Source organism: Paramormyrops kingsleyae, chromosome 10 (genome assembly GCF_048594095.1).
Source record: "Paramormyrops kingsleyae isolate MSU_618 chromosome 10, PKINGS_0.4, whole genome shotgun sequence".
Taxonomy (NCBI): domain Eukaryota; kingdom Metazoa; phylum Chordata; class Actinopteri; order Osteoglossiformes; family Mormyridae; genus Paramormyrops; species Paramormyrops kingsleyae.
In genome coordinates this window covers 32,003,187-32,030,537 of record NC_132806.1, presented here as the reverse complement: position 1 = coordinate 32,030,537, position 27,351 = coordinate 32,003,187, and the positions used below count along the sequence as shown (strand labels likewise).

Below are 27,351 nucleotides of genomic sequence, written 5' to 3'. Positions count from 1 at the left end.
TGGTGTTAATGGCATTTTTATGAGAAATCGCGGGAGGGTGCAGCATATTACTTTTGTTACTGAGAAAATAAGGGAGGAGGGTTTCATTAAGGGGGGTGATGTCATAAGTAGTGGATCAGGTCATCGTCCCCCTCCACACACACACATACACACACACACTGCCTGTCTCGTTCCAGCCATGACAAGCCTTGTTTCACAAAGCTGTTTTTGAGATTGACATCTCAATGAAGGGCAAGCGGTGACCTTTCACAGCGAGCATTTCACAGTTAGGATCTTTCCTTGGTATCTCTGCATTTAGGGGAGAATGCCAGTGAAGGATAGGGTGGTTGGGAGGGGGGGGGGGGATGGGGGGCTGTCACACCCCATTGCCCTTCAGTTGCTAGAAGAAGCGCTGACCGCTGAATTCCCAGCCTCAAACCTCTCCTCTGCATATGAATAGACTTGCCATTGTCCAGGTCTAAATCTGCGTTAAGCGTGTCCGGAAACAGGCACTGATGGATTTACCTCTGCTCCTTCACAGCTAATTGAGTGCCATTCCAGCACTTCATCATTCAGACTTATTAAGGATAAGTCCAGATTAAGAATTGTTTGGGACATAGCTGATCATTCTAATTGCATTTCTGGGAATCGACCCTTGTCTTATATCTGTGTCTATTTGTTTCCAGCTCATGATAGTAGCAAGTCAGTTCTCACTGCTGGTACCATCAAGAACACTCACTGCTTCATGGACTTCTTGTACGTTCTACAAATAGTTTTTGCAGCCAAATGCATCAAACACCTAAAAATACTGTATATATCATTGTAAATTTCTGCCTTGTGACTGTCTTCAATGACCTGTAATGGAACTTACCAGAATAATGATTTATCTTTTCTCAGCAGAGGAATTGGTTCCTCCATGCCAGTCAGCATAGCAGGACAACGGCACAGCTGTACGAGGTCAATAAGTGGCCAGAGCTGATTCAATACAGATGACTGGTGACAGGAGCAAAAGGGCAGTCTAACAACTCTATCAGGTCTCAAAATTCTACGTCAAAATGAATCAAGCCATTCACTGCAGCTCTATCTAGGAGTGACCGGATTTCCGTGTCCTCAACTTCTTAACTCATCTGGTCAGTATTTTTCCAAATTATTACTATTTTGGTGCCTCCCATTTCAGCTAATTCTCCTGACATAACAAAACCGAGTTTAAAGTCAGCTATTTGCAGCCCAGTATCATTATGTGCTGGGCAATGTAGGCCTATTGTTTAGTGGTGGACCCCACTGGGATTTGGCTTCCTCTTACGTGCATTTAGCTTTTTAAGGAGCCTGCATCCTAAAGGGAGGCTGTCTAAGGTGTTCAGAGCGCAGCGAGGTTTTCTTGAGCCGTCCTCTGGGCCCGTGGGGGAAAAGGGTAAACAGTAAGAGAGCGTCTAGCTTGAATTGACATAGTGGTGAGGAGAGACACATCCTCACTGTTTTCCCTTCAATTACACACTCTGAGAGTTCACGCCATTCCTTCTGTGGGCGGGGCCGAGTACACGCCGTTCCTTCTGTGGGCGGGGCCGAGTACACGCCGTGCCTTCTGTGGGCGGGGCCGAGTACACGCCGTGGCTTCTGTGGGCGGGGCCGAGTACACGCCATTCCTTCTGTGGGCGGGGCCGAGTACACGCCGTGCCTTCTGTGGGCGGGGCCGAGTACACGCCGTGCCTTCTGTGGGCGGGGCCGAGTGCACGCCGTTCCTTCTGTGGGCGGGGCCGAGTACACGCCGTGCCTTCTGTGGGCGGGGCCGAGTACACGCCGTGCCTTCTGTGGGCGGGGCCGAGTACACGCCGTGCCTCCTGTGGGCGGGGCCGAGTACACGCCGTGCCTTCTGTGGGCGGGGCCGAGTACACGGCGTGACTTCTGTGGGCGGGGCCAGTTATGGCTGTGCCTCTCTGAATCCCAGCTAATATACATAATCCTGCAAGCTCTCGTCAATAGGCCTTTAGCGCCTCTCCAAGCAGAGCTAAAAAAAGGTCGGGGGGGTCGTTTGGTATTGTGGGTCCTGTGTGCAAAGTGAGAAAATTAAGACCCCCTCGTCAGTCTTAAACCCTAAGGAATTTCTCATTAGCACAGGTTTTGGCCCTCCTGAAATACAGCGACGTCCCTCTCACCCTCAGCCTGGCCGCTGTGATCCTTCGCACTGGAAATTCCCATCATCCTTCTCTCCCCACTTCAGCCCATGTGTGATTTACTTCCAAACTAGGGTTAGGGTTAGGGTTAGGGTTAGGGTTAGGAGTGTCTGTCCCTCATACTCATAGGTGTGAACATTCCGATGAAGGAACTTTGGTTGGATTTGAAACAACTAATTAATAAAGGAGTGTGGCATTATTCTCTTAGCAAATTACATGAAAATAATGTCAGAGAAGCACAAATCATAGAGAGAAGCCCCCCCCCCCCCGCACCCATCACTGAAAAACCAACCATACTCTGCCAGTGATAAACCCACACCAATTACCTATCAGCAGTTCCAATGTCACAATCATTATTAATAAACTAAACTGCCTTAATTAGAATTTTGTACTTTTAAAAATTTTGTTTTGACGCATTGATCACCCTTGTCATAATAAGTGAATGAGACTGAGAATTTGATTACACCAGAGGCGTGGACCTCACTGTACAAATAAAGTATTTTTTGCTGGCTTGTTCGTTTTTTACCAACTGTTTCGGATTATTAATTGTTCACAAAGATTCCTATAGTGAAAAATGAAACCTATTGTGCATATATTCTGGCATAATGTGCTTTGTTGTTAAGTTTTACTGACACTTACCAAATAAACCTCAGCATGGAAAATATCTCGGAAAGAGCAGAAAACTGTCTGTGGAGACAGATATTAAGCTAACCGCTGTGGTGTGCTTGTGAGAATGAGCGGTTTTGGCTATAAAATAACCCAAGAAGCCAGACCATGCCAGATGGGAGTGATCTATAATCACAGGATCTCGGTCACTCTTCTGGATTATCTAGATCGTTCTTTAGTTCCCTCCATCACTCACGTGCCTCGCTGTTATATGAACTTCCTTTGGAAACTCCTTCGCAAAACCACGTAATACTTTTACCAAAGCATGCGTGTCATCTCCCGCTTTTTGTCGCGTTCTTCCCTTTTCATTGGTAGGATGAACCTGCATCCTCTTATCTTACTGTCTTGTTTCACACAATAGTGGTCTATATTCTACGCTGCTCTTGGCTCTCATTAAACAAATTCTGTTTAATCCAAAGCTCATGTTCTCATATAAAATTATTATATGCTCCAGTAAATCTACGAGATTTTTCTTAAAACCTCCAGACACCCTTACTATGCGTCATTGTTTGATTCATGTTTCTCGCGTACTACGTTTATTCGAGTGCCATAAACTCACATTCATCAGCATGTGTCTTTTTTTTTAGTTTCCCCCTTGATTTAAAATTGGCATGCATGAATGCTATTTAAAATTAAACACTTAATCAATTAGCTCTGCCATCTGCTCACTTTACTGTCCCCTCTTATACGAGAGAACCACTCATCGTGAACTCTTATCTTGCACAGTTGCATATCCTGAGATGTTGTCTAGGAAACTGTACTAGACCTGGGCAACAAAGATGCCTGACTATTTCCCAGGCAGCTGCTCAATGTATCCGCTCAGAACATGCATAAAGAAAAGGAAAGAAATCTGTATTTTATGGACATGAGATTCTGCAGAATCATGACAGTGATTGAAAGAAATCCTTCCCTATTCTACAAAAGACAGAAAATATCATTGAAACATCAGAGAAAAAGTTCAGACTCAATGAATCACAGACTCGCACGTAACAGGCTTCTACACGTAAAATGGTAAATACCGTTCCGATGCCATTCTGGTGTTATGCTGCCCCCTGCCAGTTTTTCTTAGTAGTGCACTTGAAAAGGTTCTTTTTCAGTAATTTCTTGGCATTTGAAAAGTTCCGTCTTTTTTTTTTCTTACCACCTTTTTCAATACAATTTACACACGTGCTGGGAGTACCTTAAAAAAGCACACCATCACCCCAGACATACACCACAGATACGGAATACAACAAGGCAAAATTGCTCAGTTATCTCTCTGAGGATTAAATGACACAAATAAATAACTTTTACACGTTTTTTTTCTGGTCAGGATCACGGGGGAAACCTTATCCCAGGTAGTACAGGACACAAGGCTGCAGTGCGTCCACTCATATTACACAATTACTTATTCAGTACAGACACAGAGTCTGAGTCTAGGATTTATGTCAGGAAGCACTGGACACAAGGGAGAGAACATGCCAGATGCCAACTCATTATAGGGCACACACCGAAAGCCGCAGTCACAAAGGATTCGCAGGTTCAAAAGCTTTCCTGTCAATTGTGCATGTCCAAGTACAACGAAATACCTCACTGCAGACGTTAGAACGATAAACTGCAAAAACAAAATTACTGAACGATAACTTACATATAATATATGCAATATACAAAAAGAATCAATATACATGCTAAATACAACAACATACAAAGGGAACACAGAGGTGCTGATATTTAAAGCGGCAGTGATTGAAAAATAACGGTGGTGACTTGGATCATACTGCAAGTTTTCGGTGTATATTTGACATTCTAATTACTTTTGGGGGAAAAGGCTGTTCCTGAGCCTTGAGGTCCAGGTAGCGTTGGACCTGAAGCGTTATCTGGGGAGAGGAGGGAGAAAAGTGACTATGCTGAATGGCCGGGCTCTTTCATTAAACCCCACAGTCCGGCAGCTCGAGGCAATAACCGAATCCACAAACCTGGAGCCACCTTGCCACGCGCAGCATTAGCCTTAGGCAAAATGGAAAATTTCCCCAGTGACCAGTAGAGGGAGTTAGCCACCTATTAACAGCGACTTAGATCATACAGCACATATGTTTTGGCAGTCATTGAAGCCATTTATAACTTGAAATGTCTTTTCATATTTTCTGCACACACACTATTATTTTCTCCCCTTTTCTCCAGTTCCTTCTCTCTTTCTGTGTGTCTCTGCCTATATGTATATATTCCTTTTTTTATCAAAATATAAAGGAAACCATTTACAAGATTGTATAAGTTTACTAATGCAGAAATTTATAATTAATAATTATATATATAACTATATCATAATTAGTGGTGGCTCTGATGCTAGGGATGTGTGCTGGCAATTGGAAAATTGTCGGTTTGAATCCTGTGAATGTCAGCAGTGATCCTACTCTGTTGGGCCCTTGAGCAAGGCCCTTAACCTGCAATTGCTTTGTCCTGGGTGTGATGTTAATATACATCCAGCCCTGCAAGCAGGGGCCTGTTTCACAAAGCAGGATTACTTGCTTAGCCAGATAACTTGCCAGATTTAAGGTAGTCTGGGCTAAATGTAAGCTGATGAAAATAAGGTCTATTTAGCCCAGACTACCTTAAATCTGGCAAGTTATCTGGCTAAGCAAGAAATCCTGCTTCATGAAACAGACCCCTGGTCCTCCAACTCACAGGGAAATTTGGGGGTTGGTGGCAAGATTGGCACTCTAGCTACTGGAAAAAACCTTCACACTGTTGGTGCTGAGGCATAGCCGGCCACACAGCTGTGCTGAGGCTCTCATCCCTGAGCTGGTGTTTTGTGGTCATGTGCTCCTTACCTCCTCCTCCCGCTCCATACACCCAGGTAAAAAGTTCTGTAAACATGTGTGGAGTTAGATATTGTATGAAAACTACCCAGCAGTGGTAGATATATGGTTAAACGCCCAAAGACAAAATTCATAGATATTTCAAGACTGTAGTTATTCTAAGTAAAAAGTGTTCTTTCTGAAGTCCACATTTAGTATACTGATAGGATCATCAAATACTTTTCATGGAAGGTCACACTAATGTAACCTGGCAAAAAATGGACTTTTGGGTCACATCTTGATACTGGACATGAGAAATGTACCCATATGAAAACTGTGTTTCTGCCCTTTGAATTTCTGTACATGGGGGCAATATATTCAAGACAGTGAATCCATTCCAGGGGAAATATAGTTCTGGAATACAGAATAAGATGATAAACGATAAAGGGCATTTTTACAGTTACCACTTACAGGTGACTTACATTATGAAATGATTACAGCCGTGCCTATGACGTGGCTGCTGACGGCAGCTATCAAAGGCCTTAGTCAGGAACTGCGGGTTAATTACGGCTGAATTTCATTACATATGCGGACTTCTCAGGCCACATTCTGTTTTTGTTCCATTAGCAAATGAATACTCTGTCACCTAAAATATTCGCACGGATATAACGTAGGAACAAAATTGTACAACGTGTTATATGATTATTATTACGCAATTTTGTAAAACGTTAATCCAGCACTTAGGGAAGTAACTGTACTACTAAACATGCATAATACTCGGTATTTAGAGTACTGAAACGCCCCCAAAACCGACAAATTAAGGTGGTTATAAATTCCTCTGTTTTGAGCGAAGCCAAACTAATGACGCAGATTAATGCCGACAAACAAGATGGATCTTGGTGCGTCTCTGAACGGCGGAGGCAGGACTGGGGCGACATTTTGTGTTGTTATCTGAAGTGAATAAGCCCTGCAGGCTAAATATAGAACCGCATTTCCCAAACGAACAGTAATATCCACGCCGATCAAGAGCATTATTTTAAGAGAATAAAATGCAGTAAGGTCTATATAGTATACACGATAAAGAACATTATTTATCTGGTTCGCTAATTTAACGTGACTGTAAGCAAGTTCGATTTTTTACATTTACCATTACTAAAATAAAATGGCACGTATAAAACATAAGCTTCATATTGAAGCGGTAATAAAACAATGTAATTTGAGGCTTTAAGGAGGTGAACTATCGGGGCGCTGTTTTATACAGTAAGTTCCGGCAGGCCCGGCTGCGCGTGGCGGCGCTGCTGCTCGAGCTGCGCGTGACGGCGCTGCTCACAGGCAATAGTGAAAATAAAACGTTTGGCCGAGATACAGTATGATTTGGATTCTCATAAAATGGCCATCAAATAAATAAATAAAACCAGTTAGTTAAAGGTACATGCGAAATGGTTGCAGTTCCCAGCCTGTGTTGCATTTCAGCAATGGTTATGAGTTATGGTAAACCTTCACCGATCACATGAGACCTGCACACGCTTCCCCTTTCCGTCCCCTTCCCTTTAAACGACGGACGATAAACCCATAACGGAATAAAATAAAAGAAGTATCTATATAAGGAGAAGAAAACTGCATGACCAAACAAATGAACGATCATTCATATGGCCAGTTCTGCCAAGTGTTATGTGTCACGTTATATTTAACCCCGAGTAATAAACATAAGGTGATATACACAAATTACAAAAAACAAAAAAAAAACGCAAATCCATTTGGCTGCGACTGCTTTTTCTAACACGACTGCGTGATCTCTGTATAAAGTATGTGAGATCATTTTTGTAAAAATAATAAACAATATGGAGTTACACACACATCGGTTTTAGCGCGGCTAGCTTCCTTTCAGACGTGAATTTTGATCGCCAAACCGACCGTGTAAAGTTGTGGCCTGTTTATTCACTTGTGAGCAGCGCAGAGCCCATTTTGACAAACCCGAGCAGCAGACGGCCCGGAAATCACATTATCGGCAGGCGAGAAGATCATTAATATAATTCATGCCAATCTGCTGATTTTTGACAAGTGCGGTTTGTTTTTCCTTTTATTTTTTTGAAAATAACATAAATAATCTTATCATACTTGTAACCTAAGATGGAGGAAGTCACGCCTTTGTTGGGATAAAGGACAAATGGCGCGCTGGTTAATGGTATTATGGCAGTATCATCGACACGAGTAAATAGGCTAATTTGTCGTACGATACATGAAGCGAATAGCAGGTTCACGTTTAACTAAGTTAAAAGCTGTAATTTGTGACTCTGATTTTTCCTCTTAATGCACTATTGTGAGCTGCTCCTAATAGAGACCGGGGGGATGGGTGCCTGCCGATTGGCTGCTTGCAGATACAGTCAGGACTTGCTTTAATGTAACCAGGGGCAGGTCGGCAGCAAGGAAACAATCATTTATTTCATGTAAAACTGTAAATTTTAGATATGTATTTGGGGTGCAAACTTTTACAGCAGGTAGATTCTTCGAGCTAACGGGGGGATCTGCTTTTGTTTTCTGAATTGATATATGTTTATTTTTAATTTTTTTGAAGGAACCGCCGGTGAGCTGATAGAGTGTAGAGAATGAGCACAGGGTCCGGGCCTAGTAGTGCTGCTGCGGCTGGGATTTTACAGATCCACTGTCACAAATTGGGAAAAAAGCAGGCCGGACGTTCGAATTTGAGAGCGTTTCAGTCCGTTTTGTTGTGACCGAGACATAAATGGTAAGATTTTGAGGGATTTTCACCATCCGGAATGTTACTGTGTTTCACGCCGTGATACTCAGTGAGTAACCTACATCTGTGGATGTGTGTACGTTTGCATGTGTGTCGGTGACCAGCTTCGATCGCACAATCTTACAAGCTACGTTAGGCAGGATATCGATCGACAGCTTTGTGTCTGTTAAGGTTTTTGTTATGTAGACGATATAATATAGCACTTTTATACGAATGTCAACTTCAGTTGAGTCTAGACGGGGCACCACAGTGCGTCATTTTTTTTTTTTTTTTTTGGTCTGACTACCTATTACTGTAACTAACGTGACCGGCAAATCGTAGCGATCTGTCTAGATCGTGCTTGGAGAACGATATAAAGAGCGGTCTTCCACAATGTACATGCTAAAGGAAGGTCTGGTTCCTTGCCTGTAAAAATTATTGTAGTGTTGCACATGTTTAGTTCTTATTATTTGTAAATATAAGAACATTGAACGCATGAAGCTTTTTGAAAATTGGCAATATGTGGTTCTTGCCAATAGTAGCTTTCAAATTTGACTAAATTAAATTATTTTATAACGGAAGGGAAGGAGATGTTTTGAATATCAAGTGTTTTAATGTCCAAGTGTTTGAAATGTGATGATTTTGTATGGTTATTATATTGTATGTTTATAAATATATGCTTTTCTATTGTCAGGATGGAGCAATGACAGAATGAATCAGTCATATAAACTGACAGTTAGGGATCCTTTTGAGTGCTGCTCCGGCTCGCAGGAGCACCAGAGCGCCAGTGGTCTCATCACTCCCTATGGAAAGCTTGGGCTAGACTCTCCACTCTCCCTGCAACTGTCAACGTCATCTACTTTCAGACCTGCCTCGTCTTATATGTACAGCCAGCACGGCTTGTCCTGCTACAGTCCCCTGCGAAGACTCCAGGATTTAACTTCGATGGTGCACAGGCCAGACCTGGGAATGCCGGAGAGGAATCTCCATGGTCATAATGATTTGCACGAGCCGAGCCTTATAGGGGGTACTGAATACATCACTGCCCTGAAGGATGGCATTCCATCGCCTGGCAACCATGAAACAGGAGATTATTTGGCCGGCCCGGGTGTAGAAAGGACCAGCTTTGCCCCAGCCAGCCCAGTCTGCCAGGAGCACACCAGTCCAATTACCAATGGCTGCCTGCACTTTGAATCAACTTTATTCGAGAACGGAGACAGTAAAGATGGGGAGGATTTGCCACTGTTGAAACACTCATTGAAGAAAGACAGGGAGGCAAAGGTCGATGACACAAGCACTTCTGAAAGTCCCGGGGTGGATTTCACTGCAAGCAAACAAGACCTTGGTCTTCACAAGACTTTGGTGGCCAAGAACATAATGGGCCATTGCCCTCCACTGAAAAAGTGCCCGTCGCCTCCCTGCGATCTGGCTCACGTGGAGAGTTGGGACGAGGATTCAGACAGTGATTGCGAGGAGCTTGTGTCGGAGAATTGCTCACCTGGCTTTGGAATAGCTGCTGTTGGCAGAGGCCCGCTTCATAACGCCGCTGACCACTGCCCCTCCTCATCCGAAGGCCCGAAAGTTAATCCTGTAAGATTGCTGGCGCACAGTATATCAGTATATCCTCATCATTTTCTTCTATTTTACTAAATCAATTATTCCTATATTCTGTGTTTTTGTGTCTGACTTCATTGACTGGCATTAACCATTTTCATGTACAGTATTGTTAGTTTATTCTTGGTTATTCTTTAAGACAAGAATGTTTTGCCTTTAGTTTTTTTTTGTATGACATCAATGGAAATATCAAAAAAGTTCCATTTTGCAAAGCACTTCTGTTCTTGCCAATGAATTATTCTTCAGGTGTCTAACTCCTATTATATAAAGCAATTCACCTTAAGAGCCTCTTCACCCACCAAACCCATTATCAAAATCCCTTGTGAAATTAGACCAGCAAGTAGACATTTTAGTGTTTATTGGTCTTCTCCCTAATTCAGTTTTAAGTGTTTGTTATATGTCACTATTAACATACAGTTTGAGTTCTTTTTGAGTAATTTTGAACATACATTGTTTCACTTCTTATTACAGTAAATGCAAGTAGTTTATGACTGCAGTGTTGCAATTTTGCTTTTTGAGACTTACCGTAGTATAATGGTTGGTAACACTTTACATAAACTGCACCTTCATATTATCTTTATAATGCATTCATAGAACATTCATAAGCAGCATGTAAGCATATCTTAACATCGTGAGATACATTAACAACTTCCATATGCATTAATAACAAACATATGATTATAATATTTGTTACTGATGTATATTATACTGGTCATGTCTAGGCAGTGGTGGCTTAATGGTTAGGGAAGCACACTTGTAATTGAAAGATTGCAGGTTCGAATCCCCGACTAGTAAGACACCACTGAGGTACCCTGAGTAAGGTATTGCTAACCAGGTGCTGAATTAGCTGCCCCCTGCTATGTCACGACGTCACATATGGGTTAAATGCAGAGGGCACATTTTGTTGTGGTGTCGACAATGACCACTGATCTCCAAAATTATGAATGCAATGATTTAAGACACGTTAAGGTATATTTACATGCTGCTTATGAATGTTCTACGAATGCATAATGAATGTCTTATGAAGATGCGCTGAATGTTCCATGAATGCATAATGTAGGTACGGTTAATGTAACATGTTACCTGGTAGTTTCTTATCTCTAGTCATTCTAAATCCAGATTTTTTTATGAAGCCCTCTGTAATACTCGAGGCCGTATTTACATTCTACATATTTACATTTTTCATATTTAACAGATGCTTTTGTCCAAACCGACGTACAAGTGAGGGAAATGGCGCATTGCAAACGTAGATGCTGTCACGTGCAGCTAGGCTGAGCTTCTAATGAATGCCCAGGTACAGATGTATACAGCATCAGAGCCAGAACTCTGGTGAACACTTATTCTTAACACTGTTATAAATTACTTTATGGTAGACAAGTAAAAAAGACAAGCTCCATCAACAAGTACTCAGATTCATTAGCATGTAATTGGGCAAGCTGTGGTCTATGGTGCATTACTGTCAGACTGATTATGATGTTTTCCCACAATACACAGTGAAACAGGTTCAGAACACGTGTGTTATCATAAACCAAATAAGCAGCTGTTATTATGAATGGGCAGGTGTGGGTGGTTTGGTGGCTCAGTGTGTAGCACTGCAGCTTATTCCTCCAGGTTTCAGCTTCTGATGTCCTCAAGGCAGCTTGTGTGTGGAGTTTCCATGTTCTTCGTGGTTTTCCTCTGGACATGTTGGTTCTGACCTGGAGTCCAAATGTATGCTGTAAGGCTGTGTTTTTCTCAGTTGCCCGTAGTGTGTGTCCCCTTCAGCAGAGTGCAGTCCCTCCAGGCTGGCCTGTGTTTTTCTCAGTTGCCCGTAGTGTGTGTCCCCTTCTGCAGAGTGCAGTCCCTCCAGGCTGGCCTGTGTTTTTCTCAGTTGCCCGTAGTGTGTGTCCCCTTCAGCAGAGTGCAGTCCCTCCAGGCTGGCCTGTGTTTTTCTCAGTTGCCCGTAGTGTGTGTCCTTCAGCAGAGTGCAGTCCCTCCAGACAGGCCTGTGTTTTTCTCAGTTGCCTGTAGTGTGTGTCCCCTTCAGCAGAGTGCAGTTCCTCCAGGCTGGCCTGTGTTTTTCTCAGTTGCCAGTAGTGTGTGTCCCCTTCAGCAGAGTGCAGTCCCTCCAGACTGGCCTGTGTTTTTCTCAGTTGCCTGTAGTGTGTCTCCTTCAGCAGAGTGCAGTCCCTCCAGACAGGCCTGTGTTTTTCTCAGTTGCCTGTAGTGTGTGTCCCCTTCAGCAGAGTGCAGTCCCTCCAGGCTGGCCTGTGTTTTTCTCAGTTGCCCGTAGTGTGTGTCCCCTTCAGCAGAGTGCAGTCCATCCAGGCTGGCCTGTGTTTTTCTTAGTTGCCCATTGTGTGTGTGTCCCCTTCAGCAGAGTGCAGTCCCTCCAGGCTGGCCTGTGTTTTTCTCAGTTGCCCATAGTGTGTGTGTCCTTCAGCAGAGTGCAGTCCATCCAGGCTGGCCTGTGTTTTTCTTAGTTGGCCATTGTGTGTGTGTCCCCTTCAGCAGAGTGCAGTCCCTCCAGGCTGGCCTGTGTTTTTCTTAGTTGCCCATTGTGTGTGTGTCCCCTTCAGCAGAGTGCAGTCCCTCCAGGCTGGCCTGTGTTTTTCTCAGTTGCCCATAGTGTGTGTGTCCTTCAGCAGAGTGCAGTCCATCCAGGCTGGCTCGTGTTTTTCTTACTTGCCCGTAGTATGTGTCCCCTTCAGCAGAGTGCAGTTCCTCCAGGCTGGCCTGTGTTTTTCTCAGTTGCCAGTAGTGTGTGTGTCCTTCAGCAGAGAGCAGTCCCTCCAGGCTGGCCTGTGTTTTTCTCAGTTGCCCGTAGTGTGTGTCCCCTTCAGCAGAGTGCAGTCCATCCAGCCTGGCCTGTGTTTTTCTCAGTTGCCCATAGTGTGTGTCCCCTTCAGCAGAGTGCTGTCCATCCAGCCTGGCCTGTGTTTTTCTCAGTTGCCCGTAGTGTGTGTGTCCTTCAGCAGAGTGCAGTCCATCCAGGCTGGTCTATGTTTTTCTCAGTTGCCCGTAGTGTGTGTGTCCTTCAGCAGAGTACAGTCCATCCAGGCTGGCCTGTGTTTTTCTCAGTTGCCCGTAGTGTGTGTCCCCTTCAGCAGAGTGCAGTCCCTCCAGGCCGGCCTGTGTTTTTCTCAGTTGTCCGTAGTATGTGTGTCCTTCAGCAGAGTGCAGTCCATCCAGGCTGGCCTGTGTTTTTCTCAGTTGTCCGTAGTGTGTGTGTCCTTCAGCAGAGTGCAGTCCCTCCAGGCTGGCCTGTGTTTTTCTGGAGTTGCCCGTAGTGTGTGTCCCCTTCAGCAGAGTGCAGTCCCTCCAGGCTGGCTTGTGTTTTTCTCAGTTGTCCGTAGTGTGTGTGTCCTTCAGCAGAGTGCAGTCCCTCCAGGCTGGTCTATGTTTTTCTCAGTTGCCCGTAGTGTGTGTCCCCTTCAGCAGAGTGCAGTCCATCCAGGCTGGCCTGTGTTTTTCTCAGTTGTCCGTAGTGTGTGTGTCCTTCAGCAGAGTGCAGTCCCTCCAGGCTGGTCTATGTTTTTCTCAGTTGCCCGTAGTGTGTGTCCCCTTCAGCAGAGTGCAGTCCCTCCAGGCTGGCTTGTGTTTTTCTCAGTTGTCCGTAGTGTGTGTGTCCTTCAGCAGAGTGCAGTCCCTCCAGGCTGGTCTATGTTTTTCTCAGTTGCCCGTAGTGTGTGTCCCCTTCAGCAGAGTGCAGTCCATCCAGGCTGGCCTGTGTTTTTCTCAGTTGCCCGTAGTGTGTGTGTCCTTCAGCAGAGTGCCGTCCATCCAGGCTGGCCTGTGTATTTCTCAGTTGCCCGTAGTGTGTGTGTCCTTCAGCAGAGTGCAGTCCATCCAGGCTGGTCTATGTTTCTTGCCACAGCCTTCAGCCTCACCATGACCTTGTACTTCATAAGCGGTTGGATTTTTGAACATTTGGACATTTCATCTAGGCGGCTTTGATTTAACTTTCCAAAAATTATACCCAAAGTGTACCACCTACAACTACTTCTGATTAATCAATTAAGTTTTAATCGATGAAAGAAAATATACTAAAATTCTGAAGTTTATTTGGTCTGATTAAAAACAAATACATCTTTTCAAAGAATTGTGACTACAGTGTAAATCGGTGTTTTTACTTACCTGTCATGTTAAGGTCAGGTTGACTATAGAGAATTCTTTTAAGTTTTCACAATGGATGTTTCGGCTTTTAGAAACGTCAAGTGTTGTAACTTTGGTCTGCCACAATAGAAAGAAGTGCTTTTTTAAAAATGGTATTGTGTATTACGTACAAATATATTTCAATCCAGGTATTATATTTCAAAGTAAAGCAACAGTGTTTCTATGCATTAACTTTTATTATTGTTATTATTTTTTTGTAGCCCAGTAGCCCAAAGAAGCGACTCATTATAGAAGTGAAGTACTCAGTTGGCGAGTTAGTGTGGGCAAAGTTCAACCGGAGACCTTGGTGGCCCTGTCAGGTTACAAATGACCCGAAATACGGAACCCACTCCAGAATGAAAGGTGGGTTTCTTTCATCATCTAAACCAAAGAAACCAGTTTAATAAAACAAATATCCTTCGGCCATGTAAAAGTGACTAACTACTGTGTGTCTTGTGTCCGCAGCAGTTGTTTAGTGAGTTGTTTTGCCGCGTGCTATAGCAATGTTTGTGAACTATGTCATCTTTTAACCCAGGTGATGATAACATATTGTTAGAGCTCCGTTAAATTTGGGATTGTGTCGGGCATAATCTATTTTAAACAGGATATATAGACGTACATGTATTGTGTTAGGAGAATCCTGATTGTAAAGCAATCAATGAAACAGTATCCTAAGATAAAAATGCATGAAATATCTGATTTTTAAGGTTAAAGAATCTTTAAAGTCAAGTAAACACTTCTCTTGACCATTTATAATACTTCAAACGAGAACAAAAGCAACAATGACTTAGTAATCAGACTCCAGAGCCGGCAATCGTATAAGCAGGCGTGGAGAACGAAAAGTAAAACCATCGGTAAGGTACCTGGTCTTGGGTGTCTGGGATGAGGGGCTCCTGCTCGGGGACAGCTGACACGAGCCAGAAAGTCCATCGTGAATTCTGAAAGGTCTGCATAGTCATCAATATTCTATAAAGCAGGGTTGAATTCTCATTCCTACAAGACAAGTAATGTCAGCTGTCACAAATCGATTGCTCATCACTGTTTGACTCTGTGAAAATATGACTAGCCATTTTGTAAGTAATTTATGTAGGACATAGCACTGCTTTTACATTTAATGCAAATCTGCTAATTGCTATATCCTTAAATAATTATAAAACTTGCTTATTAGTATGTAACATGGAGATTGTTTGGAAAACAAACCTTTATGTAAACATATTCCAGTGTAGTTTTCAACAAATATATGAAACTACCAATATTTCTCATACAACCATTAGGACACTGACATTACAGTTTCATGTCATGTCAGTGCGTCCATTCATATGGCGGGATATTAACCAGGCCGTTTGGGGTAAGTGCCCTGCTTAAGGGCAAAACAGCAGAGCTGCTGTAACAAGCTACACTTTGGTTTCAAATTTGACTCATTAAAGTCTGTGCTGCCCACTGGCCTGTTAAATATGCTTATGTAAAATTCCAGATGTATTGCTGTTTAACATAATTGATTTCAGTAATTATTGTATGCAGTGCTTGAAATAACTTGAATTACCTGCCTTGGTTTCTGTAATATTCATAATAATAATAATTTATGATGTAGTTGAAATATTTTAACTACTTTTGGAAAAAGACATTGCCATGGGCAATTGACTTCCGATGAAACAAAAAAAAATATGCTAATTAGTGAAAAATATAAACCTTTGAAAAAATACCTTATTTGATGGTTGCTGATGATTTATTTTGTCGTCACCTTTAATGTCCCCCCGACCCAAGCGTCTTGCTGTCAGGCTAGGGGACCTCGTGTGTTTGCAGTGATTACGCATTTGTGACGGATCTCGCGGCGCTCTCTTGCAGATCCCAGCCGCAGGCCTTGTCGCCAGTATTTTCTCAGGACACTTGGGGAAACGGTGGATCAGGCCTGGGTCCCCGGAAAGGCCACCCATCCCTTTGAAGGCGGCAACCAGTTCGAACGTCTCCCAGTGCTGCGGAGGAGAGGAAGGCAAAAGGACGAAAACTATAAATACACTGTAATTACGGCCGTTACCGTCGCACTGCGATCTTACGCAGTTTATTCCTTTGAATTATTTTGTTTAATGTAAATATTGCATCATTCGACATTTTCGTTCTACTTTACATATAGTAAGTGAACTCCACATGAACTTCACGGTTTGTCTGATTGTAGGAATGCTTATCATTGTCTCTCCTTAGATACCACGGCGGCTATTAGAGTCATGGAAAGACAGTGTGCTGGAGGCTGAAGCTCTACTTCCAGAGCCGCTGAAAAAGGTCCTTCCTGTTTCCTCTCCCATAAAGAGTAACTTAGTGAGAGAGGATGACATGCTGGAGGCGCCGTCCTGCTCGTCCCGTAATTTGTCCCCCTCGTCAGGTTTCCTGTCTGGCGGTAAACCCGAGGCCCCTCAAGTCAGCGAAAGCAGCGGAAAGAAACCAGTAGTCAGAAAGAGACAAGGCGTTTCGCCTAAGACACACATTCTAGAGAAAGAAGGGCTGGACTTTGAAACGTTATCAGGCACTACAAAGGACATAATCCTTGTTACTCCAGACCAGTTTAAAAACAGCACCAGAGACAACCGGCATCCTGATAGTGATTCATTAGCTGGGATCTTTTCTACCAAGTTTCCCGAACCACCACCCAGAGAGGATCAGAGTAAGCGCTCCCTGCCCACTAAAAAAGACGTAAGAAAGAAACCAGCACGAAAGTCCATGTCGCTGGTTCATGTGGTGGGAGAGAGAAAAAGTTCTGAAGGTCCTGGAAGCAGCATGGAGTGTGATTCAGGGCATCGTCTAGCTGATAACTTAACTTTGGGCATCGCAGTTTCATCTATAGGAAAACCAGAGGGCACCAGTTTAATAGGAGGCCTGGACCTGTGCCACTTTTCAAAGACCCCTCTTGATAGACTTTCTGCCAGTAATCACCTCATAACAAGAGCTTTAGCGATGGAGGAGAAACTCAAAGAGAAGCCCCTCTCTAGGCAAAACTCTGAGCCTCTTTTCCCCAATTTTGATACAGAGGAGGATGTGTTTGTCAAAACAAAAACTCCACCCGATAAACTGGAAATAGCAGATAAGCGTGCAAAGAATAAACAAGCTCCTTTTGTTTCCAGTGATCACACCTCCCCAGCTACTGTCCTGAAGTTTGCTGAGTCTGAGAAAAATAACGCCTCAAATGGATCATCTGTGAAATCAGAAGACGACGGCTGCTCCGTCTCTGAATGCCCTGGTTCTACAGTAAATAAGAACAGCTCGTTATCAGACGTGTCCTCCTGCGGCTCCTCTTCACCATTACCACCCATGGATGCTTTCCATGATATCAATTTGATTTCATTCAAGTCCTTGGCAGATGAAGATGGGAACAGTAGTAACCCTACTCCTTTTCGAGCAGACACCAATTACAAATTCAGTACCTTTCTGATGCTACTAAAAGACATGCATGATAGCAGAGAAAAGGATGGTTCTCCTTTGGTTCTTGGGCCAGGTGCTAACGGACCTACCTCTGCTCTCATTAAAGAAGAACCGTCTCTTATGTCTCCTCAGTCAGGAGAACGAGCGGCTCGTGGTACAAGGATTGAATTCTTTGAGCAGAACTGGACACCAGCAGTCAGGCAGAAGGAGACGGCACTGAGTTCCAAGAGCTCTCGAGTAAAGCCCAAAAGAGTTAGGCAAAGGCCGACCTCAAAAAAGAAAAGTATTAGAGAGACGGCAGAGAAGGACTTTTTATTTACAGAAGTTGAGCATATTTCAAGCCTGAATCAGCAATCTAAAAAGCAATCTTTGTCGCTGACAAAGCGAGTGAGTGGTGGCAATACTCATTTGGAGGATGCTTATGGGAAGGATCAGCCCATTGGCCCAACTGATGGGGCAGCAGATTCATCTGCTGAGTTTGCTGAACTTCTGACTGACAGTTGTGGAAGGAGCAACATCACTAGAGTGGCACCAAAAAAACGCTGGCAGAGGTTTGAAGAAGGTGGCACTGAGTTACTGAAGTCAGGGGAATATAACAGCAGTGTCAGTGAGCAGCCACTGACCATGGTGCCTTCAGAACATAGTAGGGCCTGCAGGGACAATATCGGTCACACTCCAGATATGTCAAGATCTTCCCATCCAAAGAAGGGAGTCAGTAAGCAAACTGACACTCAGATGTCTAAAAGCATTTCAGAGGTGAATGAAGTCTCTTCAGGTAAGTTATCCATCATTTTTCTCTCCATACAGTGATTGATGAGTATTGTGTTTCATCGTCCAGTATTTCATGAAATATTTTACATTTATTCAACAGCACATTCAGAAAATAAACGCCTCAGAAAACCGAGTAAAAGACTTCTGGAATGGACTGAGGAGTACGATCAGATTTTTTCAGTGAAGAAAAAAACTAAGAAAACCCAAGGACCTTCAGGAATGGTGGGTGTTTTACAGTGTGATGGTGTTTTCATGGTGATTTCACATGTCATTAGTTTACCTGGCATTGCTAAAAGGAGTAACATATTCCTGGTTTAGACCAAAAGTAAACTGTGAGTAAAGCACATATTCATAATCTGGTAATCAATAATTTACCTTGTGTCATTATCCAGCAGTGTCTGTCAGATCACTGCCATTTTATATGTTATAAAAACATGTCTGCTGCTGTTTGGTATAGTGATTTTGCTTCTTAAGACAACATTGTGGGCCATGTAATGACATTTATTAAAAGTAACAATGTCACTGGAATGTGTTCACTGGAATCACTGGAATTTACATCATTGTAAATGTTTCTTTTAATGGGATGTCTGAGCATGACTGTTTGCATGAACATCTTGAATTGCACAACCAAAACCTTAATCTACATCAGAAATTGATCACCCTCTGCTCAGGCATGTCCTGATTTTGCCATGTCCCTGGGTCAGTAAGGGAGGGGCTTGCGTTTCACTTCTTTAACCAATCACTGTCCTCATCGTATGACATCACCACATTGATTAAAACCAGGGTTTTCTGTTAAGCGGCAAGGTGCACAGATTTCTAAAGTTCCTGTTTTATTGTGTCTGCCTTTCGTTAAGGTACATGTCATAGATAAACAGGCAAAACATAGGAACGTGGTTACCTGCAAAGGCTGTACGGAGCAATGTAAGGGTGCGTCTTCATTACATGATGATAATATTAGCAGTAGTAGTAATGATAATAACAACAACAGTAATAGTAGTAGTAACAACAACACCAACATTACTACTACTAATAATAATAGTAAATACCAATAAATAACTGGCTTGAACCAGCACCCTTGCGATCACAGGCACAGAGGCTGAGTCTCATACTGCTCTTGTGCTGATGGATGGAAGCCTTGAGTTTGGAAACGAGAAAAAAAAACAGACTAATGCACTGATGTCATACGATGAAGACTGTGATTGGTTAAAGAAGTGAAATGCAAGCCCTTCTCTTATTGACCCAGGGACTCATCAAGCTCGGCAAAATCAGGATGTCTCTCTGGTCAGGTCTAAACAAAATGTGCTGTAAATTTAAATAATTTGCATAGAGTGTTCCAAGTATGTGCAAATGTGACAATTTGTGAACGTGGCCTGCAGTCTTGTTGTTGAGCAACACTTGGCCAATTTCTTTCAACTTTTGCCTTTCAGAATTATGACATGGAGAATGCCAGAGAAGAGCAACTGGAGACCAGGAGCATAATGCAGGACCTTCTGAGCTCATTGCCAGAGATGCAGACCCCACCTCCCGAGGAACCGTCCAAGGGCCTTGTTGGACAAACCCCGACTATTTTAGAGCACACCCCTCCCCAGGACGACCTCACTCTTCCCATTGACACATTAACCCCACCCCCAGAAGCACCCTCTCCTTCAGAAGAGGTGGCTGATGGGGAATTGGCAAAAACAAAGTCTTCTGGTAAACAAATCCTCTTGTCATTAAAGAGTCAGGAGACACACAATGTTTACCTTTATGAGCCATCGATTTAACTTGAGTGTAATGACATCCTATGGCCTTTAAGTGGCTGATTTGATAGATTTTGAACTTCCTTTCGTGGGTCTATTATGTGGCAGATATAAATTCCTACTTACCTATGAGTGCCTACTTAATAATTATCTAGATGAAGAGAACACTGATGTCTGAGGAAAACCGTTACCCCAACAAGCCTAATTCTCCACTCCTGTCTTGCTCAATGAATTTACTTATATAATTAGCAAGCAACCTGCCAAAAATTAGCCCCCACCTGAGGAGCACTGCTGCGTTTTCTTTTTCTTTCATATCAAAAAATTATTACAAAAAGCAAATATTTTGATTCAAAATGAAAAACCTAAAAATCTAAATGAAAGCTTGCAAAAATAAAAACCCAGTTTTGCTACCTGTCTTGTTTTATAGTAACTTTGAAGACTCCCTTTTATTCTTCATAATTCCAGTGTTGAAAATGGAAATTAATGAGCATGAGAAATCTTGCCATTTCTGCACGTGTGTTTGTCCATAAACAGCATAGACCAGGGGTCACCAACCTTTTTGAAACTGAGCTACTGAGCCATACGAAGGGCTACCAGTTTGAAACGCCCTCCTAAACTCATCTAAACTTCATGTATAATAAACATGTTTTAAATGCTTTTTTAGATATTGTCATTTTCAAATCTATATAAATGCAAATGTGATTAAAGAAGAATAGCAACAGGATAAAATTAAATTTTACACGCTGCTCACTGGTGAGTTGTGCTATTTTTAGAATCGGTCCACGGGCGACTCACGTGGTCCTTGGGGGCATCCTGGTGCCCCCGGGCACCATGTTGGTGACCCCTGGCATAGACATTTCCTTTTGTTAGAACAGGTTAGATCATAAAAAGTATTATAATCACTGTCAAATTCCAGTTTTATTTATATGGGATTTCCGTTTTGTTAGTATAATTTAATGTGAAAACTAAAAATAAACTTTCACATTAAAGTCACAGCTTTTTTTCACAGCTAAAAAGTGGATTAACCAGATAAACAAAAAATAAGCAAAATATAAATAATACTTTTGTGTTTATAGAATAATGTGGCTTAACCCCCCCCCCCCCCCCCCCAGTTTTGCTCTGAGGAGCCCAATAGGTTATAGTGTATTTATTTTGGAATTTGAATAGATTCTTTAGTCACACCAGATTTCTTCTGTGAAGTTTTCCGCTCATTTTGTTGTTGTTATGCCGGAATGTGAATTTGTAACTTAAAGCAAGTGTCCTAGTAGAGACAAAAAATATCTGACCTTTTTCCAGCATCAGTACCAGAAGATTCAAAATAAGTGCCATATTTTGAGAAGTTTGTTGCAGATTTTCTGGATTAGAACATTGCAGTGTTGAACATGTCCATAGAACGCGGACATTTTTTTAACCATCTGACATATAATGGGCCAATGAAAGGTGTAGGGAAGACATCCACACTGATGCTTTGTTTGACACGATGTTAATGTTGAAAGAACTGAAGTTTTTGAGCCATTCTACCCCTGCGATGCAGTCGTGGAAGACAGTTGTTTTGAACTTTTAGCTGTGGATTTGTGGTTGTTTTATGGCTAATTTCTCTGACATCTTAGCAAAAGCTCGCCTATTGTCTGCGTTTCTTTGAGATCTTTCTTCAGCATGATGGTATCATGGCGGCACTTGCCAAATGTTTTAATTGCTATTGCGTTCAGATCCCATCACAACCAACAGAAGGGACTATTCTGTTTCGGTCACATATTAGTGTTGATGAATATGAGGCCATTTACTTATATGCTATTTGAGAGATTTTTAACTTAATTACAGGTCAAATACAGACTGTAATTATTTGTAACAGAGAATAATTGGAGAATCAGTGCATTTTTGATCCATGTTCCCTTTTGCTTTTTTCAAGGTAAACTCATAACTCAGAAGAAAAAAAAAACAAAATGCAGGAAACTTGAAAGTTCAAGGAAGTTGTTTGAAACATTTACTGATTCGCTTTTTTCTTCTCCAGAATGTCAAGACAAAAAGCGACAGAGGAAACCTACCAAGAAGATCCTTGAGTGCTCAATTGAAGCAGAGCCTGTTGTGGTTCCAAAAAAGAAGGTATTTTCAGCAGAGACATTCTTTAGAATCCTCCATTTTCCATTGCACATGTTTCATACCTCATTTCATGTGCATTTTTGTTGTCGTTTTGTGTTTGCTTAATGAAATGGGATCTGAACGCACCAGTAGCTCAGTAAGAATGCTGGGACGCAGGGCAGCAGACTGGTGTGGGGATTATATCTCGCGCCGAGGTCTTCCAGCCATTGTATGTCCGATGCATGTCGTTAAAAGAGAGAATTTTTTCCCCCTTCCCGTTTTATTTTCTCCTTCCCCTCTTCTGGAGGTTCAGGAGTGTAGGGAACAAGGTAAATGGGCAGAGGAGAAGTCGGGAATCCAGGAGAAAGAGGAGTTACTTACAGAGGTGAGGGCAGCCACGAGGCGTACAGGCAGAGGGGTCCCAACGAGCTCATCAACACGCCCCTCCCAGAGCATTCCCTTTGTTCTCTGTTTGTGTACTTTTCTTATGTGTGTCATCGCACATCACTGTCTAACATGCGAGTGCGGCCACCTTTAGTAAATACGAATGTTTATTGCAGATTAAGTTTGCAAAGAAGGACGTTTCTGGATCGACTCCATGCCATGTTGGCTTTTCAGGTGAGCACACACCTTGTCTGTGATTTGCAGCATAATGCACGTGCATCTTTAGCATGTGCTGTAATGGTAACTCTCATAATGCACGTGCATCTTTAGCATGTGCTGTGATGGTAACTCTCATAATGCACGTGCATCTTTAGCATGTGCTGTAATGGTAACTCTCATCATGCACGTGCATCTTTAGCATGTGCTGTAATGGTAACTCTCATAATGCACGTGCATCTTTAGCATGTGCTGTAATGGTAACTCTCATCATGCACGTGCATCTTTAGCATGTGCTGTAATGGTAACTCTCATAATGCACGTGCATCTTTAGCATGTGCTGTAATGGTAACTCTCATAATGCACGTGCATCTTTAGCATGTGCTGTAATGGTAACTCTCATAATGCACGTGCATCTTTAGCATGTGCTGTAATGGTAACTCTCATCATGCACGTGCATCTTTAGCATGTGCTGTAATGGTAACTCTCATAATGCACGTGCATCTTTAGCATGTGCTGTAATGGTAACTCTCATAATGCACGTGCGTCTTTAGCATGTGCTGTAATGGTAACTCTCATAATGCACGTGCATCTTTAGCATGTGCTGTAATGGTAACTCTCATCATGCACGTGCATCTTTAGCATGTGCTGTAATGGTAACTCTCATCATGCACGTGCGTCTTTAGCATGTGCTGTAATGGTAACTCTTATCATGCACGTGCATCTTTAGCATGTGCTGTAATGGTAACTCTCATAATGCACGTGCATCTTTAGCATGTGCTGTAATGGTAACTCTCATAATGCACGTGCATCTTTAGCATGTGCTGTAATGGTAACTCTCATCATGCACGTGCATCTTTAGCATGTGCTGTAATGGTAACTCTCATAATGCACGTGCATCTTTAGCATGTGCTGTGATGGTAACTCTCATAATGCACGTGCATCTTTAGCATGTGCTGTAATGGTAACTCTCATAATGCACGTGCATCTTTAGCATGTGCTGTAATGGTAACTCTCATAATGCACGTGCATCTTTAGCATGTGCTGTAATGGTAACTCTCATGGTCACTTGTTCCTATTAGTCTAGGAGCTATTGTTATATTTTTTTATTATCCGCTTCCTGATGTCTTTTGCCAAAGCAATTAAAATTTCATTAATTTAGATTGATTTTGTTTAATATTTTTTGTTGTTGGTTATTATATTACATTATTGAATAAGAATTTGAAGATCAGTGGTCATTGCTGACACACCACAACAAAATGTGTCCTCTGCATTTAACCCATATGTGACATCGTGACATATCAGGGGGCAGCTAATTCAGCGCCCGGGGAGCAGTGCTTGGGGGCGGTACCTTGCTGAGGGTACCTCAGTGGTGCCTTGCTGGTCGGGGATTCAAACCAGCAATCTTTCAATTACACTTCCCTGACCATTAAGCCACCACTGCCCACTAATGAGTCGATGAGGATGGGATTCGAACCCGAGAGTGCAGAGCACAATGGATTAGCAGTCCATCACCTTAACCACTCGGCCACCTCGTCAGGCCGCAAAGATTTAAACAAAACTGAGGGGATGACAGGTAGCCACATGCTCAACTCATTGAGCTATGCAGCCATTGTACATTATATTGTACATTTTGCATTTTCACCAGTTTTTCAAATTGGAGAATTTGAGACTAATCTTCTTTTGCTCAAGTGTACAACATCTGACATTCTTCAGGAACCTCAAGCGACAACCGTAATGTTTTCAGCCACCAAGCCATCCGCTGCCCCTGTGTATGATCAACTTGATTTTCTGATTTTCAGACTCTCATAAACAGAAGAAGAAGCGCCCAAAGGCACAGTCCCCCCCCCCATTTAAGGAGGCCTCGGACCACAGCAGTCTAGAGGCGGAGAGTGACTGGGATCTAACTGTGGTTGCAGAAGAAGGACCACATGAAAACACAGAGGGCAGTGTGGACCCAGAGGTCAGTTACAGCTGCACACAGAGGTCAAGAGTTCATTGGCTGTGTCCAAATTCAGGAGCTGCATTTCCCTGATGTTTTATTCAAAAAGTCTGGTTGCGTCGTGCCGATGTGACGAGGCTGTCCCATATCGAAGAGGGGCTCTAGGAATGCGTCCCCCTTTAGCCGAGTTGTGAATTATCGATCCATTTGATATATCTCAAGATGCATCACGTGGACTTTCGAAAGACGCAGCTTACAAAAGCTACGTAGACTACGTCCTTCGAAGGATGCAAACCCTGAATTCGGACACAGTTCTTGTGCATGAAGAATCGATTTGTATCACGGCTAGGAAGAATAAAGAACGCAGCAGTACTGTTTCATTTGGTCTCTTAGCTGAGCCTTTACTGAGTAATACTATTTTAAGTAGTACAATATTGTTTTGTAACTGGATAGTTTACCTGTCTAGTTCAGCTGAAGAACTTGTTAAAGGTTGTTAAAGAACATTGCCGTGAATGTTAGCAGGAATTGTTGAGTATCCAGGAATCAGGAGCCACTGTTGGATCACAAAGACTCCCTGTGTTTAGGGCTTTTCGTCTAGTAATGATGACAGCCAGTTATCATCCAAGGACAACCTGCTGGGCCAATCAGGGCTCATTGGGGGCAAGAAATCCATGGCGGAGAAAGGGGGCGCCGCCTCCATGAAGGAGAACGTGTGTCAGGTGAGTGCCGTCGACGTGTCCGTCGCCCTCCGAGCCGGCCCATTGGCTGGTGATACTGACCTTTGGCCCCGCCCACTCACCCAGGTGTGTGAGAAAACGGGGGAGCTTCTGCTCTGCGAGGGCCAGTGCTGTGGGGCCTTTCACCTGGAGTGCATCGGCCTGTCGGAGATGCCCCAGGGCCGGTTCGTGTGTCAGGAGTGCACGTCAGGTAGGTGCCCCGTCGCCAGGTCGGCACACGGCACTGCAGCTACAGAGTTACAAAGCAGAGGAGACCATTCAGAGCATAATGCCTCTGTGCATGTGCAGTAACTCTCTGAATCTCATATAGGAGCTAATACTGCATGTGAAGCACAAGTCAAGTAGGTTTTTATAGTCTTACCATCTATATACATTCAATAGCATCCAGTGGCCCGACGTCCTCCCAGACCGCAGTGCAGTGTATATACATAAAGGGCAGACACTGTAAACTAGACAGGTGAGACACATGAAGGAGAGGAAAAAAGGAGAATATTCATTCATTCCGTAGTTTATGCAGGGATGCCTAGACCTCCCTCTCCCCAGCCACCTCCTCCAGCTCCTCCGGGGGATCCCAAGGCGTTCCCAGGCCAGCCCAGAGATATAATCTCTCCAGCATGTCCTGGGTCCGCCCTGGGACCTCCTCCCGGATGGACCTGTCCGAAACACCTCCCTAGGGAGCCGCCCAGGAGGCGTCCTAGATAGATGCCCAAACCACCTCGACTGGCTCCTTTCGATGCGGAGGAGCAGCGGCTCTGCTTTCAGCTCCTCCTGAATGTCCGAGCTCCTCGCCCCGTCTCTAAGGCTGAGCCCAGACACCCCGCGGAGGAAACCATTCCGCTGCTTGTATCCGCGATCTCACTCTTTCACTCGCTACCTAAAGCTCGTGACCATAGGTGAGGGTAGGAACGTAGTAAATCCATAGCTTTGCCTTCCTCAGCTTTGTCTTTACCACAACAGAATGGTGCAGCAAAAGAGAATAATAACTAATAAATATAAATAATAGAGATTATAGATTCATAGGGGAGTTACATAGGGATACCCACACAATGTACCTGATACGGAGGCGACTATAGAAGTAATAAATAGAACAGATGTAACAATATGGCTGATATGACAGGGATGTGGGGACCTGTAGAATGACATTAAAGACATATCCACCCATAGCTACAGTGACTGTATTAAGAGTGTAAAGCATGTTTGCTGAGCGCTGTGGCCTAGTGTTCTTCGTTTTATGGTTCTGGCCTTTTAAATTATAGAGGGAAAACTGCGGTTTTTGTGTGCTTTGTTCTGCCGCCTGAAATATCCCGAGGGCACTAATAAAATCAGTCTGTTCCACCCTCTCACCCCCCATGTCCTGACAGTCTTTTCTAGAAGAACACGGCTTTTCCTCATTGCACTGCCTAGATGTTTATTCCAGTGCTCCAAGTTATATCCTATAAAATTAAAAGCATGTCTATACACTTGTATTTAATCAGCGAATATGCTTTTAAGTCAATGGTTAAGTAGATGGTTTATTTAACTTTTGTTATTGTATTGACTGACATGGAAGTAAAGATTCAAGAAATAAGATCTTTATTACAAGTACAATGAGAGTGACAAAGGAGTGTCCATTTTGTGCCTGTGAGGAGTGAGGCCCCGTTTGTGTACGCTAGCTGTCACTGTGCTGCAGGTGTGCACACGTGCTTCGTGTGCAAGGAGCCGGGAACGGATGTCAGGCGCTGCATGATTCCAGTGTGCGGGAAGTTCTACCACGGCGAGTGCGTCGCCAAGCACGCCCCCACCCTGCCCCAGGGCCGGGGCTTCCGCTGTGCCCTCCACGCCTGTCTGTCCTGCTACATCACCAACCCCGCCAATCCGTCCAGCACCAAAGGCGAGTCAGCCTTGCAAAACTGCTACCATTTCATTTGTGTCACTAGCACCGGATTTATCCTGTCACTGCATACAGTATGTGTCATTAAGCCTGATAAACGCCCTTATGCCAGCTGCGCACTGATATC

The 27,351-nt window shown here is 43.4% G+C and overlaps 1 protein-coding gene and 1 non-coding gene across 10 annotated transcripts in view; one reads left to right on the top strand and one right to left on the bottom strand.

Annotated features, from left to right (window-relative positions):
• The first annotated feature begins 7,512 nt into the window (after positions 1 to 7,512).
• Positions 7,513 to 27,351, top strand: part of nsd1a (nuclear receptor binding SET domain protein 1a) — a 28,326-nt gene continuing 8,487 nt past the window's right edge. Inside the window, exons 1-15 of one of the 9 annotated variants that reach the window (XM_023819518.2) lie at positions 7,513 to 7,651; positions 8,166 to 8,336; positions 9,022 to 9,917; positions 14,297 to 14,438; positions 15,921 to 16,093; positions 16,275 to 18,261; positions 18,358 to 18,479; positions 19,685 to 19,949; positions 22,008 to 22,099; positions 22,383 to 22,460; positions 22,636 to 22,693; positions 24,478 to 24,638; positions 25,202 to 25,336; positions 25,421 to 25,544; positions 27,024 to 27,224. In XM_023819518.2, the coding sequence (XP_023675286.2) occupies positions 9,039 to 9,917; positions 14,297 to 14,438; positions 15,921 to 16,093; positions 16,275 to 18,261; positions 18,358 to 18,479; positions 19,685 to 19,949; positions 22,008 to 22,099; positions 22,383 to 22,460; positions 22,636 to 22,693; positions 24,478 to 24,638; positions 25,202 to 25,336; positions 25,421 to 25,544; positions 27,024 to 27,224 (4,417 nt within the window). In that variant the 5' untranslated portion in view covers positions 7,513 to 7,651; positions 8,166 to 8,336; positions 9,022 to 9,038. Of the gene's footprint in view, positions 7,652 to 7,674; positions 7,802 to 7,894; positions 8,398 to 9,021; positions 9,918 to 14,296; positions 14,439 to 15,920; positions 16,094 to 16,274; positions 18,262 to 18,357; positions 18,480 to 19,684; positions 19,950 to 22,007; positions 22,100 to 22,382; positions 22,461 to 22,635; positions 22,694 to 24,477; positions 24,639 to 25,201; positions 25,337 to 25,420; positions 25,545 to 27,023; positions 27,225 to 27,351 lie in introns of those variants that run through there. The other 8 variants (XM_023819519.2, XM_023819517.2, XM_023819516.2 and 5 more) reach the window with 8 other exon arrangements.
• Positions 24,132 to 24,213, bottom strand: trnas-gcu (transfer RNA serine (anticodon GCU)). Its single transcript has one exon. It is a non-coding gene; the product is annotated as a tRNA-Ser (tRNA).